The sequence below is a fragment of the Anomalospiza imberbis genome, chromosome 1 (genome assembly GCF_031753505.1).
Source record: "Anomalospiza imberbis isolate Cuckoo-Finch-1a 21T00152 chromosome 1, ASM3175350v1, whole genome shotgun sequence".
NCBI lineage: Eukaryota > Metazoa > Chordata > Aves > Passeriformes > Viduidae > Anomalospiza > Anomalospiza imberbis.
Genome location: NC_089681.1, coordinates 89,042,037 through 89,055,119, shown reverse-complemented (window position 1 = coordinate 89,055,119; position 13,083 = coordinate 89,042,037). Strand labels below are relative to the sequence as shown.

Below are 13,083 nucleotides of genomic sequence, written 5' to 3'. Positions count from 1 at the left end.
TTCCATTATGGGAAGAGCTGGATTTACAGAGGGGATGGAAATTGCATGTTGGTAACATACATTCATTAGTAACAACGCTGGTTTCTAAAATGGTACCTGTGTGGGGAACTGACATTCTTGTGCTGGTCAGGTAGAAGTTGAACAAATTTAAAACAAGCTTCCCTCTTCATGCATGCTAAGAATATTAAGGTAAGCTGTAAACACGATTTTCTCTTCCACATACATGTAAAATGCAGCTACACTAGACATTTGCTCTGTAAATTCAATTACTGCTTTATTTACTTATTTTACCTATTTAGAACATACGGTTCTAATTTCCACATAGTTTCCATATGGTGACATACCTTTAAAGAAATTCATGACTCAGAAATACTTGTTGATGTAGTCAAACAATGTCTATTGATGTGAGTCACTGAAGTTAAATAAGTGTCATTAAAAATGAGACAAAACAAAAGGCAAAATATATATATATCTCCAGCAGAATGATAGTGATCATCACCATTTGATCAATCTTCCCTGTGAGTTATATCTGCAAGTTACTTTGAGGTAGCACTAGAAAGAAGCTGTTGGTCCAAGAGCATCCCTGCAAAAAGAAACATTCACGGCTTAAGTACCATTTAACCTTTTTTAACACTTCAGTCTTCACTGGTTTTTAGCCTGGTTTTATGTCCCTGTTCGCAGACTGCAGGATCATTAGCCCCTCAAACCATGGTACTAAAGCTTTTCTGTTCAGAGAAGTGGAAAACAAAAACATTACTGTCTTCAAGAAATAAGTGGGTTTTAGGTAAAGGCACTATCTATCACAGCTAGGTACAATGAAGAGTTTATAAAACCAATACTAGATATTCTTAAAAAAAACCCTTTCATCAGACTTAAAAAACCCCACATTATTTCAGCTGAGTAAAACAGACAAAACACAACCAAAGTGAAATAGTGTAGTGTTGAAAACATTGGTCCCAATACTTTTTTTTTAATGTTTCTACTGCAATTAGCTCTTTGTAGAACTGAGAGCAGGCATCTGTATCATGGACATGTTCAGGTCTTTGTGTCGGCTTGCTAATTCAGGCAGTAGCTGGACCAGTGTTGGAAGTTTCCTCAGTTAAAAGTCTCAGCAATGAATGCCAGCAGATCTGATGCACTCACTTTTCCCCAGATTTGTGCTTACATCAATACAGAAGTTTTTTCAGTGTGCATTTACAGTAAAGAACATGCTGCACACAGTATCTTGATTCTATATATGCATTCCTAACTGGTAAGCAGTATAGACTAGAAAGGCTCAGGAGACAGAAAACTGAAAGAGCTATTTAAAACAGTCTCACACAGGCTACAACCAGCAGACTCCCTTCTTCACCTCACTTTTCTTCTGAGCTGACTAAAGAAAATATATTCCTCAACATTTCTCAGGTTTGCACAATTAATGGCCCAACTAACTCTTTCACTACATTTCATAAACAGTATTTTCACTATATGGGTACTTTACAGCCCAGAACAGAAGGTGCATGTCTGAAAACAGTCTCTAATGCAGAGTGTGGAGACCTTGCTAAGATGTAAAATCTGCATAAATATGGCGGCTACAGACTCTGAGGTTTATGTGCTGTGGTGATACAGTGCTGATCAAAGTGAAATCACACAACCACATGGACTCCTTATTACATAATTCACACATGGATCAACCTCCCAAAAGCTAAAAATCAGTGGATACTCTATGGTATTTCTACCAAGCCAACATGCACCCTTAGTATCTGATAACACAATGAAAGGTTTGCACATATTACTTGCTACAGGTAAAGTATGGTGCTAGGTAACACTATGCAAAGCAGGATACACACTTCAAAGCAAGAAGCTTCCAGGTCTGTACCTGGGTTATAATCTTCCAGCTTGTGATGACGGTGCTTGCTAGATACAAAATCCTTTGCCTAGCAACTGGTTTGTACTACCAAGCTCAAGCACCACAACTGTGCACTACAACTGAAGTGACATCAAATCCAGCATGGTTTTGAAAGTTTAACACCCTCACATCCAAATTCAAGGGGCCTGCATGTATTATTATCTTGAGCTTCCTCCCTTCTGCAATCCTGTGAAACAATTCTATACAGACACACAGTTCCCTTCCCCATCGAGATTCTCTTTGCTTCATTTATTCCACTTTCTGTCACATTCCCATTATTAATCTCCCTATTGTGACCCTCCAAAGACTGACCAGTTCACACAAGAGAAACCTTCATGTACAAAATCTCAGTTTTCAGCCACTTGGCAACTAGTTCTCTCCAAAGCAGGGAAACATTCTAAGACTGTGATAGTTGTCTCCTTACCTAAAAGAAGCACTTTTGTTTTCTCTCTTTCTACATATGCAATACACAAAGTTCAGGAAGAATGAAGTTCCTATATCACACCAGAAGACCTTTCCAGTTTAGACCATCTGCATTTCATGGGTGGGACTTAAAAAACAGATCCCAGCTGAAATTAAACTGTGAAAAAGAGGGAGATTCTGGTGAGCAGGTACAAGGGACCTGCTGTACCAAGTCATCACTCTGCAATGCAGTACTAGTTTCACATTTAAGAACAACATATAGGATATGACCACCACTTCAATGTAATTAAGTCATTAAAGAAAAAAACCTGCCATCCTAGCAATTATGGTTTAGACTGCCCCCAAAACACACGTCAGTACCAAAATGCCTTGAGTAGCTTTAGTAGCTTTCACGTGTATTAGCTATATGATAATTTCTACATTTTTCTCTTCAAAAAGTATTCTTTTGTGTCCAGCATGAATTTATTTCATTGAGTACATTAAGTAGTAACAGGAGCTTAAGCTGTCCCTAGGACTGGAAAATACTTTATATCCTTTCAGGGAAGAACAGTTCAGAGGAAGCCACTCAGAAGTTGCTATCTTAAAGTAGAACTTTCTTCATTGCCATCTCCCCTAACCTCTTTTGACTTCAATACTGACAACTGTCATCCTAAAATGTTATAAACCTCATCAATATGAAACATCTGAGCATGAAGACTGGACAAATAACATATGCTTAGGATAGGGTGCAACTTAGTTGAAGAGGATACTGTGATACTTTAAATCCCGATAGGTTTTTTATCCTTCTTTAAACCACAGGGTTTCCTCCAAGGATTTTTATGTGTAAGAACAGGTATTATATTACATTTAGTTTCTTTGCTGTAAAAGGTCAGATGAGAACACTAACAAGAAGGGCAGAAATAAAATTATCAGTAGGTATCATCCTTAGTCTTTGGAATGTTTGCAACTACAGCAGCTCCAAGTTTACTCTTCTGTATGTTGAAACTGTACAGCATGTTAGGATTAAGACCTTGTAAGTTTCCCTAGGTATCTTGGAAGTATGTGAGAGCTAGTTCTTGCTAGTGCTGACACCCATAACAAAGACAGGTGAAATACCCCTACTGCCTCCAGCTAAACTCCACAAGCCAGAAGAGAAGGTGTTTCGCATATGTAAGTAAAATCTCTTGCTGGCCATTTGCAGAAACAAAATTTTATTTACACAGGCAAGTCTATCTTTAGACCCCCATTGAACTCTTTACATTTCTAGAATATTTACATGATTTCAAGATGCTCCAAGTGATGATCAAAACAAAAAAAAGATTACAGAAAATGCCAAAAGCATAGCCAAAAAAAAAAAAACCCAATCTATCATTGTGCTTTAAAAATTATGATCTAGAGTAATGTAGATGAAATGTAATTTTAGCACCTTGGTCATAACGGTCATGCTATATAAAAGACACTTAAATAGCAGAGGGGATGTCAGAAGTGACCGTATCCAGAGGTTGCCAGTGACAATTCATGAGGGCATCATAGAGTTCTTCACTTGTCTCCATAAACTGTCTGTTCATTTCATCAACATCCAAGTACAGCTGTGGATCTGAAAATAAAAGCCTGGTAAGTACAAGTATCAGAACTTGGGAGGTTTGCACATGAAAACCTGAAAGTAAATACCTAATATAGTGTACTTTAGTTAATTTAATGATTTAACACAATAATACACCTAGTGAGATGTTTATTCACGTAGAATTTTAATAAAGCTAACAAGTCCAGCTCCTTTTGGAATTAGTGTAGTCAAATGCTAGGACTGTACTGGTGTTCTCACATAAAACAAAGATTTTGGGATAATTAAAATGTTTGGGCACTACTACAAGATGTCGCTACTAATGAGCTTAACATACAGTAATCTTAACAGAATTGATACAAATATATAGTACCTTCTCCAACAAACCATTCTGGAAGGAGAATGAAGGCAAAGTTACAAGAAGCCTACTGCAAAGCATTGTTAACAGGGTCCCATTCTACTTGACATGGTGTATGCTATTAGCTTTAAAATCCTACTTCATCTTAGCTATAACCCATTCTTTATCCAAGAGTCACTGGTTTGTATTGTTAAAGGGAAGAAGTATGGCTAAATTCAAGATGCAGTGATAGAATTATCATTACCTTCAGTTATTAGGTCATCATTGATTTCAGTCATAGCTGAAGCTTCCTAAAAAAAAAAAAAAGTATTCATATTTAGTTTCAGAAAGCATCACAAATCCAAAGTAATTTTATGCTCCCAAATATTCCCGTCTTCCCACAGCTATATAATAAGCAGGAGCAGGTGGCGTTTGTTGGGGAAGGGTTTCTTGTGGGGTGTTTGTTGATTTTAATGCTTTGGTTGGGGTTTTTTAAGAAAACCATAGTATAGTTCCACTTGAAATGCACTTTTGAAAGCTGTAAGATGATCATATCTAGGTCAGCCAGTTGATCAATTACAACTATTCTTTTCTTTAACCGAAGTACCTCAGAAAAACAGGATGAGAGAAACACTGCAAAAACTTGCTGTCAGAACTGTTATTTGAGATACATGAACAAACACTACTGCATAAATATCTAATTTTACAAGATGCACTCAAGCATTTAAATCCAAAATGTTGAACATTACCTTCACACTTATCTGATTGCATGATTTTAGCTTTAGGACTTTTTTGCTCTGATTTACACAATCCATATGAATTGTTGATTGCGGGTTTTTTTTTAATTAACTGTGTTATTATCTTTACCTCAAAAACAGCTGGAGCCATAACAGCATCTCCTAAAGAGCAGTCTCCAACAGCTTGCATGCTATCATAGGGAGTATAGGAGCTGTAGTTGTAGTCAGCATAAGGATCGTAATTCCACTGTGAATAGTAGTTCTGATAATCTTGATAATAATCATTATAGTTGTATGACTGGTACCGCTGGAATTCTGCTTTCAATCTGAAACATGAGAAGGTATATACAATTAAGAGTTTGAGAACAAACAACTGTAAACCCAGTGCTGAACAATTTCACACACTTCCAAATTTATGAGGAAACTTTCCTAAATAGTTGCCAAGGTTTTATGTTGCAGCACAACACCTCACGTTTATATGAGGAGAGAAAATGTTCACCTTCACCAATGCAAAAAGTAATTATTTCTATGTATTAACTCAAGTTATATTTATCTGTATTCAGTTTGAATACTGTTGGTATTGTTTAAGCAACCTACTGATAAAAAAAACAGATTCATTAAGATTAGAGACCTTTACCAAGCACTGATTTTTTAAAGACACTTGAAATGTTTAATTAGTCCTTCCATCTTTTGTTTTGTTAATGCGAAATCTTGTTATTTCCAGAAAAAAGGGGTAAAGTCAGATTATCTGTTTCAGAGGAGCATCTGACACTGCCTGTCAATTTACCATGTCTACCTTCACCTTTTTAAGTTTTGGTCCATGGACAGTTGCCAAAGCTTAGCTGTCAGGTGAAGTCAGCACTGCCGTTATCCAGAATGAAGCCAAAGCAGCAGGAAAATTACAAAACTTATTAGTTATGAAGACCAAAGGGCCAGGTGATTAGTTTTCACTGCTTTCCCTCTCCTGAGCAGATTTCTCCCAGGGACAACTTCAAGTTCACTAATGACAACTATCAACAAACAAGAGTAGTCTGTTCTAAAACAGAGATACACTACATAAAAAACACTGGGATAAATCAGCTGCACATTCCAAGAAATCCCCTATGCTTAGACATTTCATCACTGATTACATACAAGCGGGACCTCCTGTGTTTGCAGTGTCCAATGTCCCTTTATCTCCACTTTGGTACAGAAAATTCAGATTGGGGCTTTTTACCAAGACCACAAACTGAAGGAGCTAATAAATAATTTCCAATGTAAGTGACTTAATGACAAACTACTCTGAGGGCTGGATTTTTGGATGCTATGAGAGCATAGTACTCAGCCATTCAGAAACAGGTGTAGATTAGTGGTGTGTATTTCAATACTCAACACTACATTTCTGCTTCATTACTGTGAAGCTACACATACATTCTAATAAATATGTATTTTATGGTCTTACTACTCTAGTAAATAAATGATGTTTCACGTCTCAGTCTTCTGCTTCCAACTTCTCTCCTACATCCATCTCTGTAGGAAAGAAACATCTAAAAATACTACTGACACTTCTGGATAGCAGAAGTGAGGGAAAACTTTCATTGGGACCTCATTTTCAGAGCAAGTTAGTGGAAGCAAAACTGGACAGTGAGTGCTCTCTTGGGTAAGGACATTTCTGTTCCAAAGCAATGAGGCACCATTGGCAAAATTATCCAGGGAAGAGAAGCAGGAGCTGTTATTTTTAGCCTTCTAATAGAACACACAAGCTAACCTCATGAATATATACTGAAATTGTTCCATAGACTGTTCTATTTTTCTGTATTCTGGATCACAGTTTATCAAATTTGGTACCAAGTCTCTTAACTGGATTAAATAACTGACTAAGAGAACTTAGCTGGCAGAAAAAAAACCCCCTCTCAAACCCAATCAACTTTCAATTTCCTGCTGCCCTAATCACTTGAGGAGCAGAGAGTAGTATTCTAAACAAACTGTTCAAGCAACATCTTCTTTGGCTTCTCCCCTCTATATTCTGTGTTTTTCCACTAAAGAGCTCCTTCCTCTGCCAGCCTACTTTAACAATGTGCTACCTTGTCTAAGCCAAGGGGAAAGGCCTAGAAGAAGAGCTTGCTAGCATAAAAATAAACACTTGTCCCTCTTACTTCTTCAGACCCAAATATTAAATACTTACAAATACATTCAGCTTCACTACCATAAGCATTAAGGCTGGCCAAAACAGCAGCTAAGCCCAAGTTATACAATCTGGCTAGACTTAAGAGTTGGATTTCCCCAGCAATCCTCAAAGAGGTTGATGGATCCAGGCAGTCAAAACATAATGCTTCTTGATTTTGATTTTGCATCCTGTACAGCCATTATAGCAAAGGCCACAGTCTTCACAAAGGCAGAGCTAAAAGAATCCGAGTATTCAGAATTACTGTATCAATGCACAACTCATTTGTTACCTTTTAGAAATTCCTATGCTCAGCCGGATTCGTTTTCCCCCCAGACCCGGTGCATTCTGGCAGTCTTGCAGTGCCCTCATCTGATCACCTTGCTCACCAAATCTGACAAAGGCATACCCTCTACAATTTTCAAAAGGAAGAAAACAAATTCTAGTATTCATAACAGTTACAAAGCCAATTAATTCAATTTCTGTGTTCATGAAAACAGTAGCTACTATAGCTTCTATTACCTAAGCAACCTCTCTGGCATGTGCACATGCACAGAAGATGCTTCCACAAAATTAAAAACTTGGGCCAGAAGCAAAAGATTTTGTTGATAGCATTAAGATACAACTTGCTGAAAGCCAGCAAAATAGCACATGTTAACTGCTATCTGCGTAAGTAATGAGATTATATATTTCTGCACTTACAGCAGTTCAGTATATTCAATATGTCAGTATTAACCCATTCCTACTACTCTACAGGTCTAACGTTCTCTCTAAATTTGCTCTCTCAGATTTCTTTCTTTTTTTTTTAAGTTTCTTGTATTAGTCCACTACAGCCAGTGTTTTCTGAACAGCAAATTCACTTATCCCTGCTTCATCCTCTGCCTGGCCAGTGTAACTTCTACTAAGCTTTATTTACTAATACTAGTACTTCCATCTCCCAACCCACTAAGATTTACTAGGCCTTACACTTCTCTTCCACACATAAAAAGGGAATTATTTTGTCCTCAGTACTGCACTAAGTGGACACGCTGCTGTAGGTAAGCACAGATGTCCATGCAGAGCTCTCCTTTCTCCCACCATCTAACTGCTTTCATGCAGATATGCATTTGGCTGAATAGAAGCTTAACACATTAGTTAGCTAAAACTAACCATTAAGTTTCAGAACCTCAAGGACCTATGTTGTTAAAAAATAATGTCAGAGAATAATCTCTCTTCCTGCCTCTGAAGAAAATTCAAAACCAGTTCAAATATAAGTTCTTATATATTACTTATAGCAACAAACAAACAAGCATTAACACATTTTCACAGGCATTACCTGGAATATCCCAGCAGGTCTGTTGCTATTTTGCAGTCAATACATGAAGGGTACCTCTTTAGGAAATAGTCATAGAGCTGAAAATCATCTACTTCTGGAGTCAGCTCCCCAACAAATATTGAATAATCTGGTCTTTAAAAAGATAGGAGAACCACCATTAAGTTTGAGAATAACACAGTTCATGTCAGTATTGAAGTCCCTAACATACAAGCAAGTAGTTATTACTGGACAAATAAGGAGACAAAATATGAAGAGAGCATCAACTGCAAAACTGTGCTATGCCATCTCCAATGAACTGCGATGCCATCACTCCAGCAAGTTCTTAATTTCTCTGAGTCCATTCTCCCACTTTTGCAAGCATTTCAACGAAGACCCAAATTTATTAAAGAATCCTTTTAGAAGTTGGTTTTAGAAACTATTATTTGTTGTCTGAAGGGCAGGACACCCAAAAATACCAAGAAAAAATATTGAATTATAGCCAGAATTCAAAAAGAGCTCAAAAAGAGCCAAGACTATTTTGACACCACATCTCAAGCAATTATGAGAGACAAACTAGGAAAGAATCTTCATTATTCAAATGGCAATACAATTCCATAAGCAATATGTATTTTATAGGCACCAGGAATGCCATTTCAGGATTTTTCAAATTGATTACATTCACTAGTCATTAGCAATTTAAATGCAGAGCAGTCAGAGCTGCTCCTTTCTAAAGGTCTTTACCTGGTTGTGTTAGTACTACTAGGGACAAACTCTATTCTTCCTGGTTTTATTTTGTTCTTTTTCTTCCGTTTCTTCTGCGGTGTTCTCCACCAGCTGTAGGCCTGGAGACATTCTCTTTTTTTTGCCATCAAGTCCTGTAGGGAGAAAAAAAAAAATCACCTTTATAGTATTTAGCCTCATTTACATTCCTCCCTCCCACTCCCCATCACCACAGGTGATTTCCCCATATTCACCTTGCCCTTGAAAGAAGCCTGGGGTCCCATTTCTCCCTCCGCCTCCCATGAGGGAAAGCAGCCTCTGGGGAAAACGCCTGGCAAAAATAACAGAGCCAAAGGATTGTATGAACAGCCATATTCCCCTGACTTGTTAAGCTGGCTAAAGGATTGACAGCTTCCTCTGGGAATTAGGGACAAACCAGATAGCCTTTTGATGCTGGCCAATCCTAAATGTTAATTAGCTTCAGGACAGGACCGTGTTCCACTTGAGCTCCAGGATGCAAAACACCCTGCCGCAGCACAATCTGCATGATGAAGAGGTAGGGAAATTGTTACTCTTGCCTAGAGGGGATCTCCACTGTCCCTATCTCCCCTCACCTAGGAATTCTTCTTCTGTGAGATGCCTCTCCTCACTACCAAGCAGTGAGTCACTTTCCCAGGCCAGGAACAACTAGAGGCCGATTAATGGAATTTAAGGAGAAAGCAGACCAAGAACAGGCACTAGCTTGGCTGAGGGAAAACTGAAACCCAGATGCAAGGCCAGGAAGAACGAGGCATAAAAAGGTGCCTCTCAGGGAATTAAAAAAAAAAAAAAAAAAAGGAAAAAAATTTTAAAGAAGAAAAAACAAACAAAAAAACCTAAAACCCCAAGAACCACAGCTCAAAAAGGAAGTGAGTGGGGCAACTACACAAAAGAGGAGGGGAAATAGCCTTGTTAACACCGGTTGCCTCCCTCAATGAAGATGCTGAAGAACAAGGTCTTCCAAAAATAAGAATGATGTTCCATAGCATTTACTTACGCAGGCTTTAATGTTCTTCCTCTATAACATCTCCATATGTGTCTTATACAGAGAGTGTTATGCGCAAGGTCCTTCAGAAGAACTCGCGCTCAAATAATGCAAACTGCAAAGCTTCGTGTAATGCCCCCCAACCTGCTTGACTCGACACAATTAAGTGTCTTGAGGACAGCCACCAATTACCACATTGCCGGAAGAAATCTTAGGACTAAATGAACATCCAACTCAGAGCAAGCTAGCTATATCAGCTTTACATTTATTAGGAATTCTGAGTATGGTTCTGGAATCCATTTAGGCACTGCAAACCTGTATTTCTGACTAAATGATCTTACCTGGCTTGCCATGGTTCAAACTGTCTTCTGTCTTTCTCGACCAGTAAAACTGCACAGGTTCAATTTATTACACTCCTTCAGCTGAAAAAAATGTGGGGGAGGAAAAAGAAGATGAAGGATTTTATCCTCAATATTAATTACTTTCAAATATGTTCACCCCACCACATGCTTTAATGTTATTAATTCAGAACTTTAAAGAATTAAGTTCTGACTTGTCACTGCTAAAACATTGGAGATAAAAAGGATATATGGCCAACAGGATTATGATTAGATGTAATCTTCACTGTCCTGAACTGTAACAGACCACAAAGTTTTCCCACTGTCCAAAGCACTAGAAAATTCCAGGTCTTTTAAGTCCCCTATATCTTACACTTAATTCTGAAATACCTACATATAATAACCCAACAATCCAAAAGATTCTAAAACAGTTAAAAGCAAGGCAAAGGGTAGAGGTTTCAGTATGTTTTGTACAACCTCCCCGGTTTCTTCCCCTTTTAGCCAAATTTAAGTTTACTTGTACCACAAACTATGGAATTGAAAACAAGCAATGGTACTTCCTATGTGCTAAAGAATACGAGAAATAAAAGCAGGATGAGGGCACAGTACAAGCAAAGATGCTCTTTCTCTGCACCTTTTCTCCTCCCTCTCCCCTTTTCCACATACACATTTCACTCATTACCATCAAAACCAAAACCAGCAAATAACATTTTACTGCCATCACGAAACCAGTGGACACACTTTCCTGAAGAGCTATGTATCTTTGTTGATCCCAATAGCCCTTCTTTAGGCTTTTTCCCCTAGTCATCCAACAAATATAATACAGCGCAAAAACCAATTTCATTTGCAAAATACTCTGCATTCACTGACACACACAGGCATTCTTCACCCCTACCAACTTTTTACATCTGGTGTAACTCCTGTGCAGATACTTGACAGCCAAAGTTGTAGTTCCCATTTCCATGGAAGAAATTATGCAATGTTTTATATCTTGGCTGATTAAATCCACAGCCACATAATGCAATAAACAGAGAGCATCTAGAATGCCTTCAAGGCTTGCCTGCAGAGTGGAGCAGTTCAGAGCACTACTTCTGAAAATGGATTAGACTAACTTGACACAGGATAGCCATAAACCCTAATTAGAGCATCCACGCATGGTGCTATTCAGAATAACTACGGACTTCATCCCCACAGCCATTGTGAAGCCAAGAACAGAGCCAAGTACAAACAGGCCTAAAATACTAATAAGGTTTGTGTATGCTACACTGAGCACATGCTAACTGAAAGTAATTGTGTTCATTATGAAGAACTACCAGCAGCAACTTCTTCCTGTTAAGGGTGGTTATCATTAACACAAACATCCACATAACAATGTTCCTCTAACATTAGTTTTCAATAAGAACCATAAACTCCTCCATGTTCTCAACAGTGAAATACTGATTTTTTAATTCACAGCTCCGAAGTACCTTTTTTTAAACTTACCAGTTTTCACTCGTGCAGACCTGATGGAAGATGGCTCGCACGACAGAGCGCCCTTGTTGCAAGAGGCTATCAGGAGGCAAGTGATGCTTCTCAGTCAATTATCACCAACTTTTACGCAAAACCGGTTTTGTATGCCTCCCTGTCCAATGTTCACCTTTTCACTATAAAACAAGAACATTTTAAAAGCAGTTAAAACAGGGTGTACTAATATAATACAATGTTTTACATTTGCTTTAACTGTATCAACAGTTACAGCTAGTTTTCAGTTAAACAGTGGGGCAGCTTCAACCTCCAGAATTCAAACACATCTTCAACTGGATTGCACACACACCATAGCAACTTTTCATTTTATTCCACTTTCTTGCATTACTGCGTTCATACGGGCAAGAAGGTGGGTGAAGCTGTTCGCGACCCCAGTCGTCTGTGCAAACACCGCTCAACCAGGCAGCGGGCAATCCCCCCCCCGCTTCCTTTTGCGCTAATTTCGTTCACACAGCACGCTGGGGCAGGGCACGGGGATGAGGGAGCCTCCCGGAGCTCTTGGGGCCGGCGCGGTGACCCCGGCCGAGCCCAGGCCCGAGCCGTGACGCATTTCTCTAACCGAGCCACTCGGCACGACGGGAAGAGCCCGACCGCAAGTGCGCCCCGCCCGGCCGCGGCCCTCCGCAAACGGCCACACTGGCGCCGGGGCCGCGCTTCCTGCTTATTGTACTACGCGATAAGAAATTAAGTAATGAAAAAATATAAAACGACCCGACGAAATAACAATAAAAGCCAGCGGGGCCCGGGCCGGGGGAGGGGCTGGTTCTCTCGTGCCTCGGCCCAAGCGCCGCCGGGGCCTCCTCGCCCCGCGCGCCCTGAGGGGGGCGGGGGCCCCGCGGAAGGGAAAGGGCCGACCACTCCAGCCCCACCCACCCCGCCTCGTTCCCAATAGATCGGTTCGCGCCCCTTTTCCCCGCGAGCAGCCCCCGATCCCGACCACCGCTCCCCCTCCCCCGCCTCGCGATCCCGGCACTAACGCTTCTCGTCCGCCCCGCCGCCATCACCGCCAGCGCCGCTTCCGCCCCGCGAGGCCCCCCCTGCGCGGGCTGCCCCACGCGCAGCCTGACCCCTCGCCGCTGCCTCCGGCGCTTGCCGCTCCGCGGCGGCTCCCACGG

At 40.0% G+C, this 13,083-nt stretch overlaps 1 protein-coding gene across 5 annotated transcripts; it reads right to left on the bottom strand.

Annotated features, from left to right (window-relative positions):
* Nucleotides 1–370: 370 nt before the first annotated feature.
* On the bottom strand, nucleotides 371–13,083 carry LOC137468644 (tRNA selenocysteine 1-associated protein 1-like). 5 transcript variants are annotated; one of them, XM_068180619.1, is made up of 9 exons: nucleotides 10,448–10,534; nucleotides 9,337–9,413; nucleotides 9,104–9,237; nucleotides 8,384–8,515; nucleotides 7,361–7,480; nucleotides 5,056–5,251; nucleotides 4,454–4,499; nucleotides 3,717–3,887; nucleotides 371–583 (listed from the first exon to the last, which is right to left on the bottom strand). In XM_068180619.1, exons 2-8 carry the CDS (start codon nucleotides 9,364–9,366, stop codon nucleotides 3,751–3,753), a joined length of 795 nt encoding a protein of 264 aa, XP_068036720.1. In that variant the 5' UTR covers nucleotides 9,367–9,413; nucleotides 10,448–10,534; the 3' UTR covers nucleotides 371–583; nucleotides 3,717–3,750. The 5 variants fall into 5 exon arrangements, with proteins under 5 accessions (XP_068036720.1, XP_068036888.1, XP_068036793.1 ...); XM_068180787.1 differs by lacking the exons at nucleotides 371–583; nucleotides 7,361–7,480 and adding exons at nucleotides 11,927–12,087; nucleotides 12,946–13,083 and having other exon boundaries at nucleotides 3,485–3,887; nucleotides 10,448–10,528; XM_068180692.1 differs by lacking the exons at nucleotides 371–583; nucleotides 9,337–9,413 and adding exons at nucleotides 11,927–12,087; nucleotides 12,946–13,083 and having other exon boundaries at nucleotides 3,485–3,887; nucleotides 10,448–10,528.

Coding starts and splice junctions, on each gene's coding strand:
- LOC137468644 (XM_068180619.1), bottom strand. CDS start 9,366: ATGGGACCCCAGGCTTCTTTCAAGGGCAAG. Junction 9,238..9,336: donor AGGCTTCTTTCAAGGGCAAG/GTGAATATGGGG, acceptor TTCTCCCTACAG/GACTTGATGGCAAAAAAAAG. Junction 4,500..5,055: donor TGGCTCCAGCTGTTTTTGAG/GTAAAGATAATA, acceptor TTTTTTTTTTAG/GAAGCTTCAGCTATGACTGA.